The sequence below is a fragment of the Lagenorhynchus albirostris genome, chromosome 2 (genome assembly GCF_949774975.1).
Source record: "Lagenorhynchus albirostris chromosome 2, mLagAlb1.1, whole genome shotgun sequence".
Lineage (NCBI taxonomy): Eukaryota > Metazoa > Chordata > Mammalia > Artiodactyla > Delphinidae > Lagenorhynchus > Lagenorhynchus albirostris.
The window spans coordinates 104307272-104330029 of record NC_083096.1 but is presented as its reverse complement, the minus strand read 5'-3'; the positions used below and the strand labels follow the sequence as shown (position 1 = coordinate 104330029).

General features: G+C 39.2%; 2 protein-coding genes across 2 annotated transcripts; both read left to right on the top strand.

The window, feature by feature from the left end:
• The first annotated feature begins 992 nt into the window (after positions 1 to 992).
• On the top strand, positions 993 to 22738 carry DR1 (down-regulator of transcription 1). Its single transcript, XM_060139561.1, has 3 exons — positions 993 to 1949; positions 12422 to 12585; positions 20353 to 22738. Exons 1-3 carry the CDS (start codon positions 1730 to 1732, stop codon positions 20497 to 20499), a joined length of 531 nt encoding a protein of 176 aa, XP_059995544.1. The 5' UTR covers positions 993 to 1729; the 3' UTR covers positions 20500 to 22738.
• On the top strand, positions 1810 to 9143 carry LOC132514619 (protein C19orf12 homolog). Its single transcript, XM_060139562.1, has 3 exons — positions 1810 to 1949; positions 4453 to 6357; positions 7776 to 9143. The coding sequence occupies exon 3, from the start codon at positions 7825 to 7827 to the stop codon at positions 8317 to 8319; it is 495 nt and encodes a 164-aa protein (XP_059995545.1). The 5' UTR covers positions 1810 to 1949; positions 4453 to 6357; positions 7776 to 7824; the 3' UTR covers positions 8320 to 9143.
• Positions 22739 to 22758: the final 20 nt, after the last annotated feature.

Here is a 22758-nt window from a genome sequence, read left to right as displayed (position 1 = left end):
AATGTATGGAGAACAAAGTATCCCATTAACTAAAGTGCCTAAACTGATTTAAATGGTATCTTGGTTACTTTTTAGAAATTGCAACACGCTGCTATTTATATAACAGCCTCTTCTTCAAAATGACAGTATGGCAAACTTAGTTTTTAAAATAATGCAATTTTTGTTAAGAACTTGACACACGTTTGCTTCCCTGGAGAGAAGCAAAAATCAGAGTTAAGATACTTTAACACACTTTTTTTCCGCCTCATCAGAAGCCAACGTGCAATACAACATGAAAAATGTCTAAGCTGGAACCTTGTAATTTGGCTCATTGTACACTACGCCTTTCCACTACGTTGGATCTTATTTCTAGTTTCCAGCTTAGCTATTAGTAGTGGCTGGGAGGGCAAGTCACTTCTCTGAATGTTTCATTTCCCATAAAACCAGAAAATGGGTGGAGGACCATACAGAGCTTTGAGCCGAATAACGTCTATTAGATATCATCAAAAGCTTTTTCCTCCGGACGATGCAAACCCAGGCACACGGGGTTCTGCTTTGCCCGCATCCCACTCCCGAGCCTCGGCTTCGTTCCTCTTCCTTTCAACCTCAATTCGGGCTCCTGAAGGTTAGCAAAGAGTTCTTTTAACGAAATCCAGCGCTCCTTTGTCTCCAAACTTGGCTAGGAAAGGATTCCGAGGCCTCAGCTGGCTGAGAGAAGGTAGTGGCGGCGATCCACCCTCGCCGGGCCACCCACCCACCCCAACCCGAGTCTGGCGCCGAAACCCCGGCGCGTGCTTGGGGTTCCCCGGTACCGCGAGGCGCGCCCTCGCCCGGCCACTGTTCCTGGTAAAGGGCGGGAGGCCAGGACGCGTGCCGGGACAGCGGCAGGCGGAAGCCGCTGGCGGAGAAAACGGGCGGTTCCCGCCAGCGCGGGTGGGGGAAGGGCCGCAGCCACACCCGGAAGTCGGTCTGGAAGGGAGGGGGGAACATGTGGGGGCGAGGCTTCCGGTAGCGCAAAGGGTATCGGGAGAGGCTTCCAGCAAACCTTCTCTGGCTTCTGGAGGGACGGACCACCGTTTCCGCGGCTTTGGCTTCTGCGATCTGCGTTCAGGCTAAACGGCCACAGCGGCGCCACTGTCGCTCCCCTTGTGCCTGGTTCTGACCGTATTTGTTCCCCGGAGGCCGCCCCGGTTACAGCAGCGGCCGCGGCCGACATGTTGTGAGGCGGCGGCGCGGGTGTCTCAAGGATGGTTTGGCTGAGGCGGCAGCAGCGGCTGCTGGCGGTGGCGGCATTGGCAGCGGGGGCTCCGGCTCTGTAGAGCCCAGCCCGCTGGGTGTCCGTCCTGTACCGCGGCCAGACCAGTGCCCCTGGACCTTGCCTCTGCTCCGGCGCCGTTGGGGAACCGGTTAGGCGACAGCGCACGCCCCGCAGAGGAGACACGAAGGGGGTTCTCCAGTGCTCAGATTTCCGGACCACCTAGCCTTCCCCTCTCCGACCTGGGCAGTGCTGTCCCCAGAATCCTCAGCTCCCCCCCGCGAAATTTGCTCCCAGCCTCGCCCTGAATCTTTCATACACGCGGGTGTTCCACGCCCTCTCGAGCCAACCCCTCGCCCCTTAATTTTCTGCACCCTCTTCTCAGAGCGCCCCCCGGATTGCTCTCCGAGGGCAACCTTTTGAAAAATCTTCGTGGAGCAGTGGACCAGAACTGGGGGAGTTTTCAAAGTCGGGCGCGAGAGATAGGAAGGTACGATGGCTTCCTCATCTGGAAACGATGATGATCTCACTATACCCAGAGCTGCTATCAATAAGATGATTAAAGAGACTCTCCCCAATGTCCGGGTGGCCAACGATGCCCGGGAGCTGGTGGTGAACTGCTGCACTGAATTCATTCACCTTATATCTTCTGAAGCCAATGAGATTTGCAATAAATCGGAAAAGAAGACCATCTCGCCAGAGCACGTCATACAAGGTAAGTGGTATGTGTGGGATTTTGTTTCAAAGAGGGGCCGGGGACAGTGCTAATCGCGTGACCCGTTCATGTCAAAGCCTTCAGTCCTGTCCCCTGATTAGTACTGATAACTGAAAAAGCTGCGCGGGCATAGAAGCAGCCGGTGCCTTAAAATCCCTGTGTAATATTCTCGTGGTCCTTTTCAAACAGCGAATGCAGGTAAGGGTTTCAAACGATTAGGTCAGCTAACATCCCCCCAAATAAGGTAGTAGCAGCGATCTCAATTTACAGCCAGGTAAGCCCAAGCAACAAGAATTTTGCCTACCTGAAGTGGAAGCTAGACGTGACAACTGAGAAAGTGCCTGCCTAAAGTGGAACCTAGATCATGACAACTGAGAGAGGAACCCAGAAGTTCTGCCTTGGAGAATTAGAATTCAGACCAGAAGTTCAAGCATGAGTGGAAAGGGTACCCCTTCCCCACCCGACCTTTTCACCAGTGTAGAGGAAAAGATGAATTTTCAGAACACGAGTAAAAATATTCTTAACGTGCATGTTCAACGTTGTAAAGTTTATTAGTGTTGGATAGAGTGTATTTTCTGCTTTAAAAATGGTTTCATGGTCCTAACGTTAATCAACAAGTTGCCAAAGCACTCCAGTTCTATTCTGTAAGAAAAGGGGCAGTGTTCTTTAATTTTCCTTCCCCTCCTTCCTTACGTTCTTCCTTTTTTCTGTAGCTTGCTTTGTTCCATGGAGATAGATTTTTAAAGCTTGGGTTGAAAGATTGTGAGAGATGTTTTTCATGGAATATTTCCCCCTTGTTTCCTGCTGTCATCCCCATTTAGATGTAAACGCTTCAGCTTTTATTGAACAGCAGTTCTGAAAGTTTAACAGTTTCTTCTCTCATCTTGGAAAGGATTTAGTTCAGTTAATAGGGATTTGGGGGACCATATTCTGATGGTTTGTTTCAGGGATGGGGAGACATTTACTAGTCATAATGTTTTGGGAAGCACTTTCTGTGACTTGTACATGTACTCTTATGAAAAGGTTGCATTCTATTTGAGGTGATAACTTGCTTTTTATAATAACCCAATTAAAATTCTAACAATTTCTTGATTGCTTTTGAAGTCAGAAAAAAAATCATGATTAATTTAATTTTGGTAGGCAGGCGGTTGTCTACCATTTTATTTTTAAAATTTAACTTTTTAAAAGGTGACTTCCCTGTTATTCTGAAGTAGAGGACACATCTGCTCATATTCACCATATGCAGTATTTTATGGTCAATATTGACAAAAGGATTAAATGATTCATTTTTGATCCTTAATGATGTGTAGGAGATAGATTTAAAACATACTCTGCCATTTCCATTTCAGTACATAAGGAGAAAAAAAATCCCTAGGAAGAAGTATATTTGATTTTAAAGCTAGTGTTTTCTTCTACTTGTTTGGTGTACTCTGAAGTAAAATGAAAGCCAAGTTGTCTATGTTTCCTCTTGTGTTTTTATTTTTACATTGTATGTGCAGTTGTCACAAGCCTTTCACAAGATTATCCAACACAAATAGCTGTAATTACCTTTTACAACTCATAAAAGAGAAAAAGATCTTTTATCAACATTGTCTTTCTAATGAAAATTGCAAAAGATTTCAAAAGGATCTGCCTAAACATTTGTTTACACCACAGAAGTGGGGATCATTCCAAAAAATCTAAAAACACATTACAATCTGTCTTCTTGGGTAGAGTTTATTCTTTTCTAGGATATATTTAGATTTCTGATTGACATGATGGAAGAAAAGTGCAGCTGTAGTGAACAGTATGCTAAACAGCTCAACTTTGGAATATGCTAAATTCAGTTTAACATATGAGTCAAAAAGTTCCAGTGAAAGCATTTTCCCTGTGTACTGAGGATGATTTATTAATTAAAAAAAAAAATCACGCATTAACCTGCTACAGCCTTATAAATTTACCTTTTTTTTTTTAACATTGCCTGTGTTAAGTGGATAAGGACCTACATTTTAGCCCCAAATTCTCCCCAGTTAGGGGAATAGATTTTATACATTTATAATCTCATATTGATATCATATTGCTTAATCATTTAAAGAAACTTTTGTCTTGAGTGATTAAAATTTTTTAAAAGAAATCCTTAAGGTGTGTATTTTTTTAGGTGGTTAAAGTGTGTGTTTATAGACTAACTCTAGAAAGTTGGGTATGACATTTTTTATGCTGTTCTGTCAATGTTGATTATTTAAGAATGTAAGATATAGCCAAGTGGAATAATGTACGTTTTAAAGTGGTTTGATTTTCACATGTTGAAGTTTGGATTTTTTTGGTAATAAGTTTAATGAACTAAACTTTGCTTCAGAACATTTCACTTGCCACTTTGCTTTACCTTGTCAGGGCAAATTAAGCATTTGAGGCAGTTCTGTAAAATGCATGCAGAAGTTAAAATAATTTTATTGCCAGTAAATCTGAAATTATATAACCTAGTTAAAATTTTAAAAAATTATCTAACTATTTTGCTTATTTTTAGTTTAAGAACATGGACTTTGAAGATCACATACACACAACAGAGGGAGTTCTAAGCTTATAAGGTGTTCCTTTTATTTCGTTGCTGGGTTTCTGTGAACACATATCTTTAAATGAGTACTAACATGTTCTGTTGCATTATGGAAAGAATTGACATTGAGAGTTAGGAGCTGCAGGTTCTGTACCGGAAAGTCTGGCCTTAGGCAAATCTGTTAACTAAGGTTTCCCCATTTATGTATAAATAATACTTAATGGTTTCAGGTATAATTAGCAATTACTGAGAATCTGTCAGGATTGAGAAACTTACATGAAATATGCTACAATAAATAATAATTTAAAAACTTTATAGTGATACTGATTGAAATATAAAGCTGAAAGTCTGTTATGTTTAACCTTACATCATGATGCCATTTGTAAAGCCAAAGTGTATTGTAAATAAGAATATTTTAAGTGATATTATTTTATTTCTGCATTTTAAATCTCTTGCTACATTTTTTTTTCCTCATGTTTTTGAGAATAGTAACTGAAAGTAGTGAAAGTTTGAAAAAGTCTCCGAGGATTCACTTCTTCAGCAGTTGTGTTGCTCCAAGCTCTGTGTTGAAGGACTTTTTAAAAAAATTATAACCCCTCTCACACTGGTACTTTGGTAAAATACAAAAAAAATGGATCACTAGAAAAACAATGAAATTTTTTGATACTGCATTCAATAGAAATAAAATTACTTTGTCAAATTGCTATGAAGTTTCTTCTTTTTCCCCCCAGCTTTTTGAAATATAATTGACATGTAGCATTGTGTAAGTTTAAGGTTTACAATGTAATGATTTGATGTGTGTATATATTATGAAATAATTACCACAATAAAATTAGTTAACACAGCCATCACTTCACATAGTTACAGTTTTGCCGTGAAGGTTCTTAAAATGCTTACTTTGAATTTCCGTACTTAACTCATTGCAGACCATTACAGGCATTTCTGGCACAAGTCCATGGACCACACTTTGAGAATCTTGCTCTAAAGCCTAAACCACAGTCTGTTTTGGAAAGTGGATGTGGAGTAGTTTTGAAATCAGAGGATCTGAGTGATTGCAGAGAAGTTGTAATAATAAGAAGAATGATATTGTATTGCCTAAATAATCATCCATACTGAAATTTTTTTCTGAAGGGACATGTAATTTACATTGCACAATTTATCACATAATCAGGTGCTTTTCAAGTTAGGATTTTACTGTTTTCTTTAAAACTGGTATGTATTTTGTTTTTGTTTTCCTTCTGCCACCCAGCAGTTACTTTTGAATACTGCTGTGTACTTGGCACTGTACTAGATACTGCTAAGGATATAAAGATGAATGATATTTGATTCTTGCTCTGCCATCCGTCTCTCATTGTTGTCCCAGATTCCCACGAGTGGTGATACCATAGAGGGCATGATTCTTAAGGGTCTTTGTCAGGCCAGTAAGCCAAGAAGTCACTTTGGCCTACATCCTCTTAATATATTTTAAGCTAACTACATCACCTCCATACCTCCATCACCTAACATACAAACAAAAGAAAATAGAGAAATTAGAGAATGCTATTTTTTATATTTTAGTTTTTTCAAATGAAAAGCATGCATTATGCATATGAAGTATAAAGTAATTCACACAAATTCATGTTATAACAAAACTTTTTTTTTTTTTTTTTTTGCGGTACGCGAGCCTCTCACTGCTGTGGCCTCTCCCGTTGCGGAGCACAGGCTCCGGACGCGCAGGCTCAGCGGCCATAGCTCATGGGACCAGCCGCTCCGCGGCATGTGGGATCTTCCCAGACCAGGGCACGAACCCGTGTCCCCTGCATCAGCAGGCGGACTCTCAACCACTGTGCCACCAGGGAAGCCCTATAACAAAACTTCTTGAGGAGTACATCATTTTTGGTAAAATATAAGATACGACTGTATTAAAATTGTTGGGTGGACATTTTTACCTTTTTTTTTTAAGTAGTTATCTTAATATCTGTCTTTTGAATTGAAAAAAACATGCTGAATGTTTTTTTTTTCCTTAATATGCCATGCACTTTTCTGGGTACAGTTTTAAGGTAGATGGCAGAGGGTAGCAGACAGACCTCTGAGAAACAAGTGATATGTGTTTTATCCACAAATTTTAAAATATATATATTATTTTTTTTTGACTTTTACTCTGAGATCCTTAGAGCGAGGGCCATCAATAGTCCATAAAATCCCTTTGTACAAATTAGAAAAAGGCACTCCTTCTGTGTATTAATTTTGTATCCTGCAACTTTACTGAATTCATTGATTTGCTCTAGTAGTTTTCTGGTGGCATCTTTAGGATTTTCTATGTATAGTATCATGGCATCTGCAAACAGTGACAGTTTTACTTCTTCTTTTCCAATTTGGATTCCTTTTATTTCCTTTTCTTCTCTGATTGCCATGGCTAGGACTTCCAAAACTATGTTGAATAATAGTGATGAGAGTGGACACCCTTGTCTTGTTCCTGATCTTACAGGAAATGCTTTCAGTTTTTCACCATTGAGAATGATGTTTGCTGTGGGTTTGTCATATATGGCCTTTAGAATGTTGAGGTAGGTTCCTTCTATGCCCACTTTCTGGAGAGTTTTTATCATAAATGGCTGTTGAGACACTCCTTCCTTAAAAACCTTTACTACCATCTGCCAGAAAAAGTGCTATAATAAGCATACAAATCTATGATGTTTACAGTAGGAATGGCTCTCCTCAGATATGCTGCTGTTGTGCACTGAACCACCTGCACAACTGTTAACGGATGGCCCTGCTTAGGAGCCATTTTCCTTATCCTTCAAGATTCTCCTTTATGTAAAATAGGGACATTATTACTACATGATAACAGATGATGTAAAATATCCCCATTTAGAAAATGCTGTGTCCAGTTACTCATATCCGTTAGCCAAAATGTGTTTAAAATTAGGATTAAAGTCAATGCAGTTTTGAAATTAAATTTATGGCTGCTCCTGTTGAACCATTTTATTGAGAGTACAGTGTACTCAGCATTGAGAGTATAGCTCTTTCAATAATATTAAATATTAACCTTGGACTTACTTGCAGTTTTTTTTTTTTGAAAACAGTGTTTTCAACCTTAGATGTGTTTAAAAGTGAGTTTTTTGTTTCTGTTTTTTAATTTTTAACCCAAGCCCTCCATGGTTTAAGGTAGATTGGATTGAAGTTTTTAATGTCTAGTCTAGTGATTCATGACATTTTGAAGAGTTCTCTCAAGTGTATTGACTTAATTTAGTAAATTTAATATACTTGTTCAGCTTGAATTCAGTGGTGTGATAATGCATAGCTATACATTTATTTAGGTCCTGTATACTTACTAGCATACTCTTAAGTGTAAGAGAAAAGATATAGATGAATAAAAAAAGTCCCGGCGCCTGCCAGCCTGTGACCTCGCGGCGCCGCCTCTGCAGGTCTGCTGCGATGCCTGTCGCGGTGGAGAACATCATGAGGCTCCTGTGCTCCGTTTCCGAGGAGAGGAAAATGCGGGCGGCCGTCAAGCACTCTGGGAGGGGCGGCCTGGTCACAGGGGCCGTGGCCTTCGTTGGTGGTTTGGTGGGCGGGCCACCAGGACTAGCCGTTGGGGGGGCCGTCGGGGGTTTGTTAGGCGCTTGGATGACAAGTGGACAGTTTAAGCCAGTTCCTCAGATCATAATGGAGCTGCCATCTCCTGAGCATCAGAAGCTCCTTAACGAAGCCACTGCCATCGTCAGGCGCCTGGAATGGACAGACGCCGTGCAGCTGACCATCCTGGTCATGGGCAGTGAGGCCCTGCAGCAGCAGCTGCTGGCGATGCTGGCCAACTACGTCACCAAGGAGCTCCAGGCGGAAGTGCAGTGCGACGGCTAGGCCTCTGCTCCGGGAAGCGGGGTCCATTTAGATGATTCCCGCCGACTCATGGAAGGTGACTGGGGAGCTGCAAGAAGCCCCACATCATCAGAATATTACCCTAAACTGTAGCGAAGTCTCTTGCTGGAGAGGCTGGGGCTGTGCTATATCATGTTCTGGAAATTATTTAAGATGCCGTGTTTTGTGGCCGTGTGCACCTGTGTGCCCTGACAACCCTTCAACTGGGAAGCTGGTGAACAGTAAAGCCGTGACTGCTGCCACGTAGCGGCAGTTTTCTGAATCTACTCTCGCTCACATAGGGGCTGGAAGAAGGTCTTCACGTTCAGCCTTCTCATCTCATCACGTGAAGATGATACCTGTCCAGGCAGCCGTTGCCTGACCAGCCCTCCCTTGGGACCTTGGGGCTGTCCCCTGCTGGAATCATGTTTACCTCTTGAACGCCCCTTCCCCACCCAGTGACTTCTGAGTGGCCTCAGGGACGGGGCAGTTGGCCTGCTGAGTAAAGCCACAAACGTCAGTGGCACCCAGCCTCTCCCCCAGTAGCTGCCCGACTGGGCTCTCGCCCTCCCAGGGGCTTGCTTTCCCCATCTGAAAAGTCATAGTAGTTCTTGAGTGATGTTTTTTAAATTAAATATTTTCAGTAAAATTATTGCTCTTTCTGAAGTGGTAGAATTATAAACTAAGAAATGTGCCCACCCTAAATTTCACCCTAAATTTCCCCTAATTTCCCCTAAATGTTTTCTGAACAACAACAACAAAAAGATGAATAAAAGATGAATAATATGTCCAAGTTAAGGGACTCTTACATGTTAGACACTGTGTTGTTAAATGCCATAGGTTAATCACTTGTTGATTTCCACAGTCCTTAAAGTATTAAAAATATAATAGTGAATACTTAATTTTGCTCCTTCTGTGGGCCAGCCTGTGTTCTTAGCTCTTTGTTTATATTCATTTATTCTTCACAGCAACCTGATCTGATGAGATGTAGGTACTGTTATTCTTGTTTTAGAGGAACAGAGGTGAAGGAACTTACCCTGACTCACACAGCTAATATGAGGCAGAGCTGGGAGTCAGTCCCTGTGGGGCTGCAAGCTTAACCACTATAGTGCTTCTGGCTGTAGGAAGATATTATGAAATAGATGCTGTTTTCATTTTACAGATGGGAAATTGAAGCTTAGAGATATTAAGTAACATATCCAAGGTTATACAAATACAGTGACAACGAAGTTCCAAATTCTAAGTCTATCTTATTTCAAAAGGGGGAGATTACTTCTGTCTAGGAGGATCAGGCAAGCTTAATTTGAAGATATAGTTTGATCCAGGCCTTGAATGAATTACTGTCAGCACGAATGTGGGAAACTGGTGCCTGTTGGGAAACATTGAGCGGTCAGGTTTAACAAAGTATGCAGGGATTTAATGGCAGAAATAAAGCTGGGAAGGTAAGTGGGGCTAGATCTTGGAGAACCTTGTTGTAGGGCTAAGGAAATAAGACTTCTTTTTTTAATTTATTTATTAAAATTTTTGCCTGCATATGGTATTTGTTTTTCTCTTTTTGGCTGCGTTTGGTCTTCGTTGCTGTGCTCGGGCTTTCTTTTAGTTGCAGCGAGTGGGGGCTACTCTTCGTTGCAGTGCATGGGCTTCTCATTGCGGTGGCTTCTCTTGTTACGGAGCACGGGCTCTAGGCATGCAGGCTCAGTAGTTGTGGCGTGCAGGCTCAGTAGTTGTGGTACACGGGCTTCGTTGCTCCGCGGCATGTGGGATCTTCCCGGACCAGGGCTCGAACCCATGTCTCCTGCATTGGCAGGTGGATTCTTAACCACTGCGCCACCAGGGAAGCCCAAAACTTTTCTTTAGAATAAGAAAATAAGACTTTTCTTTAGAATGTGGTGGGACACCTTAAATCATTTACTGATTTCTTTTGGTACTGTCTCCAGCCAGTATTATTGAAAATGCACTACTATGCTTGTGCCTTTAAAAAGGAGAAAAGAGGGACTTCCCTGGTGGCACAGTGGTTAAGAATCCGCCTGCCAGTGCAGGGGACACAGGTTCGAGCCCTGGTCCTGAAAAATCCCACATGCTGCGGAGCACCTAAGCCCCTGTACCACAGTTACTGAGCCTACGCTCTAGAGCCCGTGAGCCACAACTACTGAAGCCTGCGCGCCCAGAGCCTGTGCTCTGCAACAAGAGCAGCCACCACAATGAGAAGCCCGCACACCGCAATGAAGAGTAGCCCCTGCTTGGGGCTTCCCTGGTGGCGCAGTGGTTAAGAATCCGTCTGCCAATGCAGGGGACACGGGTTCGAGCCCTCATCTAGGAAGGTCCCACGTGCCGTGGAGCAACTAAGCCCGTGCGCCACAACTACTGAGCCTGAGTGCCACAACTACTGAAGCTTGCGTGCCTAGAGCCTGTGCTCTGCAACAAGAGAAGCCACCCAATGAGAAGCCCGTGCACCGCAACGAAGAGTAACTCCCGCTCGCCGCAACTAGAGAAAAGCCCACGCGCAGCAACAGAGACCCCACGCAGCCAAAAAAAAAAGAGTAGCCCCTGCTCGCCGTAACTAGAGAAAGCCTGCGTGCAGCAATGAAGACCCAATGCAGCCAAAAATAAATAAATTTATTTAAAAAAAAGGGAGAGAAAAGATAAAACTTTGGCTTCTAGCATTGACACTTAAAAAATAATGTCTGTCAATTCAAGTAAAAAATTCAGGCTGCCTAATTTTCACTTAATTTCCTACTATACTCCAAACTCCTTGAGGCCAGGGATTAGGTGGTGGTTAATTTGGTAAACAGAACTCAGAATAAGAATAATGTCTTATTGAAATTTGGGGGGAACAAGGGGAGGGTCTGTAAGTTAATTAAAATTCAAGTAATACCAGTCTGCTTTTTGGCATCACATTATTTCTAAAGACGGTTTATGAAAACAGCTTAATATATGAAATAATTAAAGTTGTAAGTCATTCAAAATGCCTTAAAAAACACAGCTTATATGGGAATGTAGATTTTAAAGGTATATTTGGTATTCTCCTTGAAGAGCAAATTCCTAAAGTTGGAACTTAGGGCATCTTTACTGAGGGAGTCTGGCTCATCATAGTTGTTGAAAGACTGTAAGAACTGATGAACTAACTTAAGTTCATTTACTGTGTTTTTCACCACCTATATTTCATCAGTGGCTCAGAAAGCAAAATATGATTTTGGGGCCTTAACATTTAGAAAACTATATAATCTTAAATACAGTGAGCTAAAAGGAAATTTTATGCTTTGTCTTTCTGGATTACAGAAGGCCTTTTTTTCTTACAAATTTTTCTTTCTAAATGTGAAAAAATAAAGGGAGATAATTTTTTGTTAATGTTTCTTCCATCCTTATAGTCTTCCTTTATCCCAGTTTTTCTGCCATGTCACTTTAAATATTTTTATAGTGTTTCCTGTTAAGTTTTATTTTCAAGGGAAACTTTGGTTGAATATAAATGCTGAATTTCATAAGCTCTTTCCACCAGTATTTCTTAAACTTAGCAGTTTGAGTGTCTTTGCTAAAAATACTAGTTTCCTGTTGGTATATTAGACAAAAGAACTTATCTATTCTTTCATCTTATCCTGCTGAAAGTTAGAGCATGTGTTACCAGCCTACTTTTTCTAAGCCAAATGGTACAAAATATGTTTTATTAACAAATATATTCCAAATATTTGCTCTTTTTGTATTCTTTGAGAAAGTGATGACTTAATGGTTGATTTACTGTGAGTGGTATAGGAAAAATGTTTTCTTACTAAAACCACATGTTCTTACATTGGACTTTTTTTTTCTTCCAGGAAATGCTTTGGTTTTTAAAAAATTAGAAAGAAAAGGAAAAGTGAAGGCCAGTGCCTTGAAATGTTCCTTAAGTTTTAACTAATTTGCCATCTAATATTAAGAAAGTTTGATAAAATATTTTGTCTTAGCCATACCGATGATTGTTGTGCAGCTATAAAATAGGTAAAATTATTAGAAAGCAACAACCTTCCCCTCCAACACCCAGCCCAAAACCCTCACCAAACTTAATGTTCCATAGGTGAGAGAAAAAGTTGTGTTTTTACCACTTTTTCATGTTTTCATATTTTCATTTCCCCAGCACTAGAAAGTTTAGGCTTTGGCTCTTATATCAGTGAAGTAAAAGAAGTCTTACAAGAATGCAAGACAGTAGCATTAAAAAGAAGAAAGGCCAGTTCTCGTTTGGAAAACCTTGGTATTCCTGAAGAAGAGTTATTGAGACAGCAACAGGAATTATTTGCAAAAGTAAGTAACACATTTTAAATTATTTTCATCTGAATCTGACCCTGTTTACTAACCAAAATCATACTGGTTTCTAAAATCATTTCCTTAGTCAACATACGTACCCCCAAAATTTTCTTTCTGTGGCTGATTGTTTGATCATAGAGCCTGATGTTAGGTCTGGCTAGTTTTTTACTTTATATAAAAGCAAATATTTGCAGCAGCCTATTTTCTGAGAACAACTCCAAATAACTACTGAGATTTTATTTTGATGTTTTTTCAGGCAGAATGGCCATTTAAAAGCATGAAAAGTATACCTAAACATTCTTAAGATTTAAAATGATAGACTGGTGAGAAAATATTGTATCAAATTTTTAGACGAATGGCATATAAGAAAAATCTGATTAACATCTACTTTGTAGTTAAATTAGGTCTTTAATACACCTTTAAAACATTCTAATCTTAAAAACTTTGAAGGGCCAGTGGAGCAGAGAAAGGGAGAAAACTTTTCTGCTTTCTTGCTTGTCACAGTTCTAATGTCCAGTCTGTGAAGGATTAGCAACAAGTACTAATATCCCTTTAGTTTTTAAGAAAGGAGGGGGGCTTCCCTACTGGCGCAGTGGTTGAGAGTCCGCCTGCTGATGCAGGGGACACGGGTTCATGCCCTGGTCCGGGAAGATCCCACATGCCGTGGAGCGGCTGGTCCCATGAGCCATGGCCGCTGAGCCTGCGCGTCTGGAGCCTGTGCCCCGCAACGGGAGAGGTCACAACAGTGAGACACCCACGTACCGCAAAAAAAAAGAAAGGAGGGGACCACAGGGAGCTGGGACTGAATGGAATTTGTGGCTAGCCTCTTAGAATTTCACCAATGTTATCTCTGTACCATCTTCTGGGCCTGCCTTGGCCCATCCTTAGAATCCTGGGTACCTTCTTCATTCCCTTCCAGGTCCCCTTGGTGGCAAAATAGAAGCAAGCTCTGTAACACATTTCGGAGCTATCCTCTGTGGAAGATCATATTTTCCAAAGATGACTGCTATAGTATATCTCACCCCTCGTGTTCTCCCCATGGTTCACTGTTCCTTGGTGTTATAGTAGAGGCAACAAAGGCTGGCAGCATTTATTACCTAATAAAAATACCTAGGGATGAAGATAAGGGGATGCAGAAGCCCACACAGCACAGCTTTCACATGGAGTGAATAGACACTACAACCAGTATGCACGCATACCCCATGCTGATGGCAAAGACCAACACAAAAAAGCTTTCCATCAGTCCTTTCCACTCAGGCATGGGATACAACACCTAGAATACCTACAAGTATGCAGGGCAAGAACAAGAGGAAGAAATTGAGAGAGAAAAATTGGCGTTTCCTTCTTCTCTACCAGGTTCCTTGAAGCTGGGGAGAAGACAGTTACAGAGTACAGTGATTCTTGAATGTGACTGAATATTTACTCCACATAAGGCTGAGAGCTTAATAACCTGATTATTAAGAATGCAAATCACTGTTCAAGGCAAAACTTATCAGCTGGGGCTGAGGTACCTTAACGGTATTTTTACTTTCTCTTCTCTGTACCTCCTCCCCACCTACCCTGCAAAGGCAGGGGCAAGCAATTATGAACTTGAAAATTTATGATAACAGCTTAAAAAATAGTCCATTCCATTTTTGGGTACTACTAAAATGCTCAGATTGCTCAAGCAAAAATTTATGATAACAGCTTAAAAAATAGTCCATTCCATTTTTGGGTACTACTAAAATGCTCAGATTGCTCAAGCAAAAAGTATGTAAATACTTTTTTGAAATAAAGCATTTGACTGACTTTCCAGTGGGAAGATCTTGAAAGTTAGACCTAAATCGTTGGGCCAGAGGTTGTTCTATGGCAAACAGGATGTAAAATATGGAGTGTTTCAGTTCCATAGAGATACTTATTTCATCATGGGAATAGAGCTGTATGGTCATTTATAAATGTCTGTCCCTATCATTAGTCTGTAAGCTCCCTGAGGGCAGGACCCATTATTAGTTGTATCTCTAGCACCCACCTAACATGGTAACTAGCACAGGGGGAGTATTCAGTAACTATTTGTTGAATGGATGACTGAGTTGGGTTGGTAAGTCAAGGAAGCACAGAACTCTAGGGATGGAAGAGTCTTTTGAAAATCATTTACTTCAACCTTGATGTTCCAAATTACAATTCTGAGGTTCAAGGAGGTTAAAGAACCTATTCACCATTATTAAAAAAAAAGAGGGGAGAAGGTGATATTGTTTTTTCCCTACAAAGTTCTGGCTTCTCATTTGAAATTGAAAGACAGGTTTGGTTTGAATAGAATAAGAATTGCTACCAGTTACTGTAATTACCATTAGAACTGGGAAATACCATTTTAGGTCATCTCTTCCAGATTAGTACCATAACTGATCTCTTTGCAGTCATAACAACCAGTTTGGTTTATATTTAAAAGCATTTGAATTTTAAGTGTTATCAAGGACTAGACAGCAGATACCATTTAAACTAATAAGGAAGATAAAAGCTTACCAACATTTGAGTTCTAAACATGTGTTAATCATGTTGCCAAGTAATTTACCAGTATTATTTCATTTAATCCTCACAACAACCTATGAAATAGGTGCTAAAGTGGAAAAGCCTTTGAGGCAGGCATGAGCACATGCAAACAGTGTTATAATCCTTATGAATATGAGGTACCAAATGAGGAATGATAATTTTTTTTAAAAGCTAATGGCAGACTTCCCTGGTTGTTCAGTAGTTAAGAATCTGCCTGCCAAAGCAGGGAACATGGGTTCGAGCCCTGGTCCAGGAGGATCCCACATGCTGCGGAGCAACTAAGCCCGTGCACCACAACTACTGAGCCTGCGTTCTAGAAGTCTGCGAGCCACAACTACTGAGCCCATGTGCCACAGCTACTGAAGCCCGTGCGCATAGAGACTGTGCCCTGCAACAAGAGAAGCCACCGCAGTGAGAAGCCCACACCCTGCAATGAAGAGTAGCCCCCACTCTCTGCAACTAGAGAAAGCCCGCGCGCAGCTAGACTAGAGAAAGCCCGCTTACAGCAACGAAGACCCAACACAGCCATAAATAAATAAATTTATTTATTAAAAAAAAAAAGAGGCATGAAATAGCAAGATGTCTTAAAAAAAAAAAGCTAATGACTATTATTTATTGAGTCTCTACTATTGCAGATCACCTACAGGGTGCCAAAGGAAATATTTGATAAAAGGAAAATGATGCTCTGCTAAATACGTTATATACTTTGCAGAGTTCTTAATGAGTAATACAAATTTTACTATACCCATTTATGCCTTAAGAAACAGACTCAGAGATAGAGAAGCTTGCATGAGATCAGATCATTTGTTCTACGGACATTTATTAAAGTCTTCACTATTTACCAGATATAGTGCTAGGTGCTAGGCTTCTAACAGTATAAAAAAGAGATATGGTTCCTATCATTATGAAGCTTAGTACTGGGAAGGATTGACTTAAACAAATGAAAGGGTAAGTATCTTTTGACTCCAAAACCTGTGCTCTTTCTACTATACTGTGCTAATGCTCTAGCCACCATTTTGTTTGCTTAAATTTATTTTGGAACTTTTAAGTGAAATGAACATGCTTTATCGTTTCTAGGGCAAAAAGATGAATGAAAAATAACTGACTGACTGCCATATCTGTCTTCAGCTCTCTACCCTTGTTATCTATTTTGTTTTGTTTTTTTCCCCTTATCTCCCTTCTTTCTTGCCCTGACCTATGGGTGAAAATACCCTAGTATTTCTTTGCTATTGTGAGAAAAATCAGAAGAGAAGTAAAATTGTAGCAGCCGCTTAGTACTTTTTTTCCTAGAGCATAAAGTACTTTAGTCTTAAATATAAAAGGAACTGATAAATTATTATAACATCTTTTACATAACTTTCATTTCACTTAATCATTTAGACTTTATTTTATATGCCAAAACAATAGCAGCCTCATTTGAAGCTATCTTTCACTGTTAGCAGCAAATATTTGTTTGTTTGTGGTTTTTTTTGCGGTATGTGGGCCTCTCACTGTTGTGGCCTCTCCCATTGCGGAGCACAGGCTCCGAACACGCAGGCTCAGAGGCCATGGCTCATGTGGGATCTTCCCGGACTGGGGCACGAACCCGTGTCCCCTGCATCGGCAGGCGGACTCTCAACTACTGCGCCACCAGGGAAGCCCTAGCAGCAAATATTTGAAAAGGAGGTAATCTCTAATATGTTGAGATTAAAGTTAGCTGTAAATTATAAATGAGTTATTTTAGTGTGTGGAAGTGGGAAACTTAAAACACAATGAAAATCTCCAGAAGAAGTGAATTAGGAAGTATATGCCTACTTACTTCTCTTTCACTCTTCCATTTTAGAAGGAAAATACTTGGGATGGATTGGGTGAGAAGCAAAAGGGAAAAAAAGAAAGCAGAATAAATACACTGAAATTTTTAATTTGTGGAAATGAATACAAATAATATTTACCAATCAACATTGATTTTAAAGACACTGGAATGCTTTTATGTTCAGAGAGAAAAGTATGGGTGCTGATATGAGGTGATGATACCTAAAAGTCAGTTAAATTTTTAGTGTAACCAGTACATGTCTTTGTAGGTCATTGAGCAAACTACAAGATAAAGCAACTTTGCAATAAGACCTGTGTAGAGACTTGAAATTATTTGAATTATCTTTTATGTGCCACAAAATTGTATCTATTTATAGTTGATTAGGCCACAAAGTAGGTATTATTAAGTTGATTAAATCAATATATTTGGTTTGCCCTACCATTTTCAAGTATTTTCTTGAAGCATTCTCAGTCTATTTTGAACTCTGGGTATTCCTGCCATAAAAGTAAACATGCCTGTGTTTTATGGAAATATTTTCTATATTTCTTTATGAAAATAGGTAGAAGTAGTTACTAGAATACCTGGTCTTTAATTTCCTAAAAAAACACAAATAACGTTTTTGTCTTGTAGGGAAGGTATAATATAGGTATATTAACAGCTGTATTATGATGTTGACTAGTCTCATGAGGAAGATGTAAAGAGATCCTCAAGTACAGAGATATCACATTAGATTTTAATGATATAGGAGTGTGCCAGTTACTAAGCAATTATCTCAGCATGAAACCATCCTTTCTATGTTCTGCTTTGAGACTGGGCACAGCACTCTGCAAACCACGTTTCTGTTTTCTAGCTGACTTCCTTTAGACTGTGCGGCCAGTAGGGGGCTCTAGAGGGAGATTACAGGGCTGGGTGAAAGAAGGCACATGTTCCTTTCTTTTACTTTCAGTTGGCTTCAGGTTCCTTTGAGCAACCCAGCAATGCATCACCCTGGCTGCATCATTTTTTTCCTGTAGTGGGAACTGAATCTGGTTTGCAGTTTCTCTAATACAGAAGCAGCCTGAACATGCATCCCCTTCCTCAAGGATTTGGGTCTCAAACCTTGAGGCCCTCCTTGAAGCTCAGAGATGGTAGTAGTACCAGCCAATTTATGCCCTTTCTTCAGAAGTCTGAGTTTCATTTCCATGGGTTGCTCCTCTAAGCTTCCAAGTTTTAAAAATCCCAGCCTCTTCCCTTGTTTCCCCCAGTTTTAGGGTTGGTGGCTGCTTTCTGTAGTTGCCACCCACATATCTTAGTGTTCATTTCTTGCCTTTTCAGTTACCTAGTTACCACCTTTATACTTGGTTAATAATCTTTTATATGACATTCTTTCTGTTTCCCTGACTAGTGTAACTTCTATCTCCTGATTAGACCCTGAATGATACTGGAAGGAATCAGGAACAAACTTAATGGAGAAACTAGTATTTCAGTTTGACTTGAAGGAAGAGTGGAATTTCAGTAGGTGAAAATCAGATTTCAAATAGAATGACTATCAGCATGAGTAAAGGTAGCAAAAGTGGGAGGGTATGATGTGTATTTAGGAAACACTTTATGTTTATCTAGGGGTTTTTTTGGTTTTTTTTTTTTTGGAGCACAAGACAAATGTTTTGAAAGAATATTAGAGAAATACATTGGGGCAGACAGTAATTTGGAGGGTCTTGAACTCTAGGCTGAGAAATTTGGACTTAATTGGTAACAATTAAATGATTTTTTTTTAAATTACAGATTAAACAAATTTATTTTATTTTATTTATTTATTTTTATTTATTTATTTTTGGCTGCATTGGGTCTTCATTGCTGAGCGCAGCTTTCTCTAGTTGCGGCGAGCAGGGGTTCCTCTTCACTGCAGTACACAGGCTTCTTATTGTGGTGGCATCTCTTGTTGCAGAGCATGGGCTCTAGGCGCCTGGGCTTCAGTAGTTGTGGCACGCAGGCTCAGTAGTTGTGGCTCGCAGGCTCTAGAGCGCAGGCTCAGTAGTTGTGGCACACAGGCTTAGTTGCTTCGAGGCATGTGGGATCTTCCAGGACCAGGGCTCGAACCCATGTCCCCTGCATTGGCAGGTGGATTCTTAACCACTGCACCACCAGGGAAGTCCCTAAATGATTTTTTTTTAAGTGTAGTAATTTTCCCCTAGGAATGTTTGGATAATACGTTTATGACAGATTATTAAGAAAAATTAGGGATTTACATGGTAAAATCTTAAGGTTGTGCTGAGCCTCATTGTTTTCCCACAAAACATTCATCCAGTCAGAAACTACTGGGGGCCTGTATGTTGGGAATGCAGCAATGAATATGGAAACATTTTCTATTCTCCACTCTAGTGGAGAAAAAAGACGTATACTTACATAATTAGAGAACAAAATGGATAGGTATGGAAATGCATAGAGAATTACAGAATATGAAATAGAGCAGAAAATGTGACCTAGAAGGACCAAGAAAAACTGAAAACTGATGTGTGTTTTAAATGATGACTAGCAATTGGCCATTCATAAAGGAGGGTATGAGCCAGGCTTAAAGAATACTTCTGAGAAAAGACAGAAATGGAGAAACAACATTGTTTTGGTAAACTCTAATGGGAAATTATATGATCTTTTCAAAAACAGATTCATTTTTCCCTTCTTGGTGTGGTTTTTCTGCTAATGGATGAAATTAAATTGGGAAGGAGCCTTAGCTCGTGCAATAGGGCATGTAATGCATATGTATGCATCTTGGTTTCTCAAATCCTGTGGTGGTTTTTATAGAGGATATTTCAAAAGAATGGATTTTAATTATCCCACTTAAATTCAGTACTGGATAAATAATTTTCACTAGTGTGTATGTGGGAAGAGTATGTTCTTTGTGTGTACATACGTGTGTATTTACAGAGAGAGGGGAGAGGGACAGAGGAAGAAAGAGATGTATCTATAGAGTAGGGAACTGTGATAGAAACTTAAAAGAAATTCAAGGTAGCTGGTGCATTCACGTACAGTACTTTTCCCTAACAGAGGTATTGTACTAGTGAACTTTTAAGCCACAGAAATAATTTTTAGATTGCAAATGTTTACGTCAAAATTATGAGTTGAGAGGACAGAAGAATCAAGTGAAACAGAAGAGAGAGAAACACAGGGAAAAGGAACCAAAGAGTGAATGTTGTGATTTTTCTTTAAATTTTTTTAGGTTCTTCAGTTGAACCATTATGTAGCATAAAAGGAAACTTTTATCGAAAATTTTTATGGAAACTCTCCTTAAGAAAATTGAGAAGAAGCAATCTCTAATTATATTTTCTTATAGAGTTCATGTTGTCCTCATGTACAACAACTATATCATGGTTGGAAAATATAGAAAATTGATAATGACTGAGTTTATGAAAGTGTGCATGTTGTAGGTTTTTTTAAAAATTACTTTTTTTTTTTATGTTTTTTGTGTTTAGGCTAGACAGCAACAAGCAGAATTAGCCCAACAGGAATGGCTTCAAATGCAGCAAGCTGCCCAGCAAGCACAGCTTGCAGCTGCTTCAGCAAGTGCGTCCAACCAGGCAGGATCTTCTCAGGATGAAGAAGATGATGATGATATCTGAAATTCACCAGCTGAGTTTCTATTTCCTCTATAAATGTTTTTCCCTGCACAAGAAAACAGTGAAAGAAATGCTTATCTGTAATTTTGTATGCATCTTGGTGGACTTGCCATTGGTATTCTAGGGATGTCTGCCGTTAAGTTTCATCTATTGTGTGCTATTCATGTAAAAACTGTCTCTTCTAACTATTGAAAATTTAAGGCTCAGTATAATATCAATTTTGAATTTTTAATGGTGTTTATGAAATTTTAGATAGCAGTGAGTCCTTTATTTGATCAATAAACAGTGTTACAGAAAACTTCAAGTTTATAAAAATACAGTGAAATTTATACAGAAGCTCTAAATCTTCATTTGCATTTCCTCTGCCCTTTTAACTAAACTAAAAATTGGGAATTTTAAATTATTGGGGGGGAGGTGCTATGTGATGCAGTAGATATTAGATCAGGCTGGTGAAAAAACAAAGACTTCAGTTCTGTAGTATTTGGATTTTTTGTCTTTTAAAATGAGTATATATACAGGCACTAAATATATATGCTCAGATGAATATACTTGTTTTAAAAAAATCTCAAACAAGACATTCAAAAACTAGGGTGAGTATGTTCAGTAGTAGTTGTAAAATTTGGTAGGTTATGTTTTGATTTTGTTTTTGTTTTATGTGGAGGTAAAAACTAAAGTTTTATTATAGCATAATTCATCTTGAGCTACACTATTACATTTCAAAGACTGCCCCGTTTTGAGGACTGTCATGATTCTTAGTATTTCACTCCAATGATTGTTAATAGTATTACTTGCTTAGTCCATCCATGTTTATTGGAACTTGTGAAACAATTGCTTAGGTTCCGTTGGTTTAACTAAGGTTCATGAATATTCAAACCTTTGCTGGGGGAAAGAAATGAAAGTTAATGAGCATGCTTGCTATAAGACGGATTTTTTTGTAATTTAACTTGTAGTCATAGTTTACTTATTGTTTGTTTTTAGCATTACTTTTACAATTTCTTGACTAGATGGCCTAGAGTGTCCAATGCTTCCTTTTGAAATGGCATCATTGTCTCCATCATAATTGAGCTTTAAAAAAATGATTGTTTTATTTTGTTTAAGAAAGTGTATCATAATTGATCAGCCCTATATGAAACATAGTTTCAACCTGCTCATTGCAAGGGAAGAGCTTTAATTTGGTTCCAGTAAATAAACTATGGTAGTGATTTTTATAGGAATCCAGTGTGTTGAAGAACTGGCCTATTGTTTGTATTTTGAAAACAGAATGGAAAGCCACTTAAGATAGTATGAAGTAATCTAAATTCCTATGTCAGTTGCCAAATCACTTAAATTTGTATATTCACCAGGTCTAAAGACAGATGGCAGATGCCAGGATTCCAATTTTAATTGAAGAGCTAAATAAGTGAAGTTTACAAGTATTAGATTTCTTAATGATCATATTTTGCAGTTTTAGAAAAAGTGAAATATTGTCATACATTTATTAAATACACTTCTTCCATGCCACAACTAAGTGAATCTTGCTTAATGTTTTGAGTTGAAGTTGGTATTGAATCCGTGAAGTGCATTTGGACAAAATAGAAGGGATTGTTTTTTTAAAAGTTTAAGTACCAAAGGTAGTCTAGTCTAAGAAATAATAAGTTAATAAGTGTTGGCTTTTCTAACTTGTACTGTAACATCCTTATACTTTCTATTTTAAGTATATCTGTTTCTTATGTAAACAACTTAGATATTTTTCCATACTTTTTTTTTTGATGCAGAGTTCAGGTTAATTAATATTTTACTGCATCTGATAATGTATTATATGTTTGAATCCTAGTGACTTTTCATTTTGACATTCTTGTGATTTTCATATGCTATATTCTTCAAGCAATAAAATCTGATGTGTTTTATAAATTGTTTTTATATTTAATAATCTAAATAGATCAATGGCATGAGATTTCTATTATTACCATTTTTACTAGTTTCAAGAATCCTAGGCCCAAAAGACATTTTGATCAATTGGTATATAGTACTTGACTTTCTCCTCTGTTTGCTGTTATTTCAGAAAATGTGGTTTTACTTGTATTTTTGTAATTTACAGTCCTAGGGTGCAGGCATAACAGAGCTAATTAAGCAGTATTTTACTCTTAGCTTATTTTTTAGCAGTTAACTATTACATTCTGTCTGTTGAGATTTTTAAAATCCTTTGGAGAGAGAAACAAAATCTTTACGGTTGTTGAGAAATAAAGTTATTGTTTAGTAAGTATTTTCCCCACCTCCTTGAAT

What these genes read in the sequence shown, in the direction of transcription:
- DR1 (XM_060139561.1), top strand. Translation starts at nt 1,730, where the DNA reads ATGGCTTCCTCATCTGGAAACGATGATGATCTCACTATACCCAGAGCT. An exon ending in GCCAGAGCACGTCATACAAG is followed by an intron (nt 1,950 to 12,421) that starts GTAAGTGGTATG and finishes TCATTTCCCCAG; the next exon opens with CACTAGAAAGTTTAGGCTTT. An exon ending in AACAGGAATTATTTGCAAAA is followed by an intron (nt 12,586 to 20,352) that starts GTAAGTAACACA and finishes TTTTGTGTTTAG; the next exon opens with GCTAGACAGCAACAAGCAGA.
- LOC132514619 (XM_060139562.1), top strand. Translation starts at nt 7,825, where the DNA reads ATGAATAAAAAAAGTCCCGGCGCCTGCCAGCCTGTGACCTCGCGGCGC.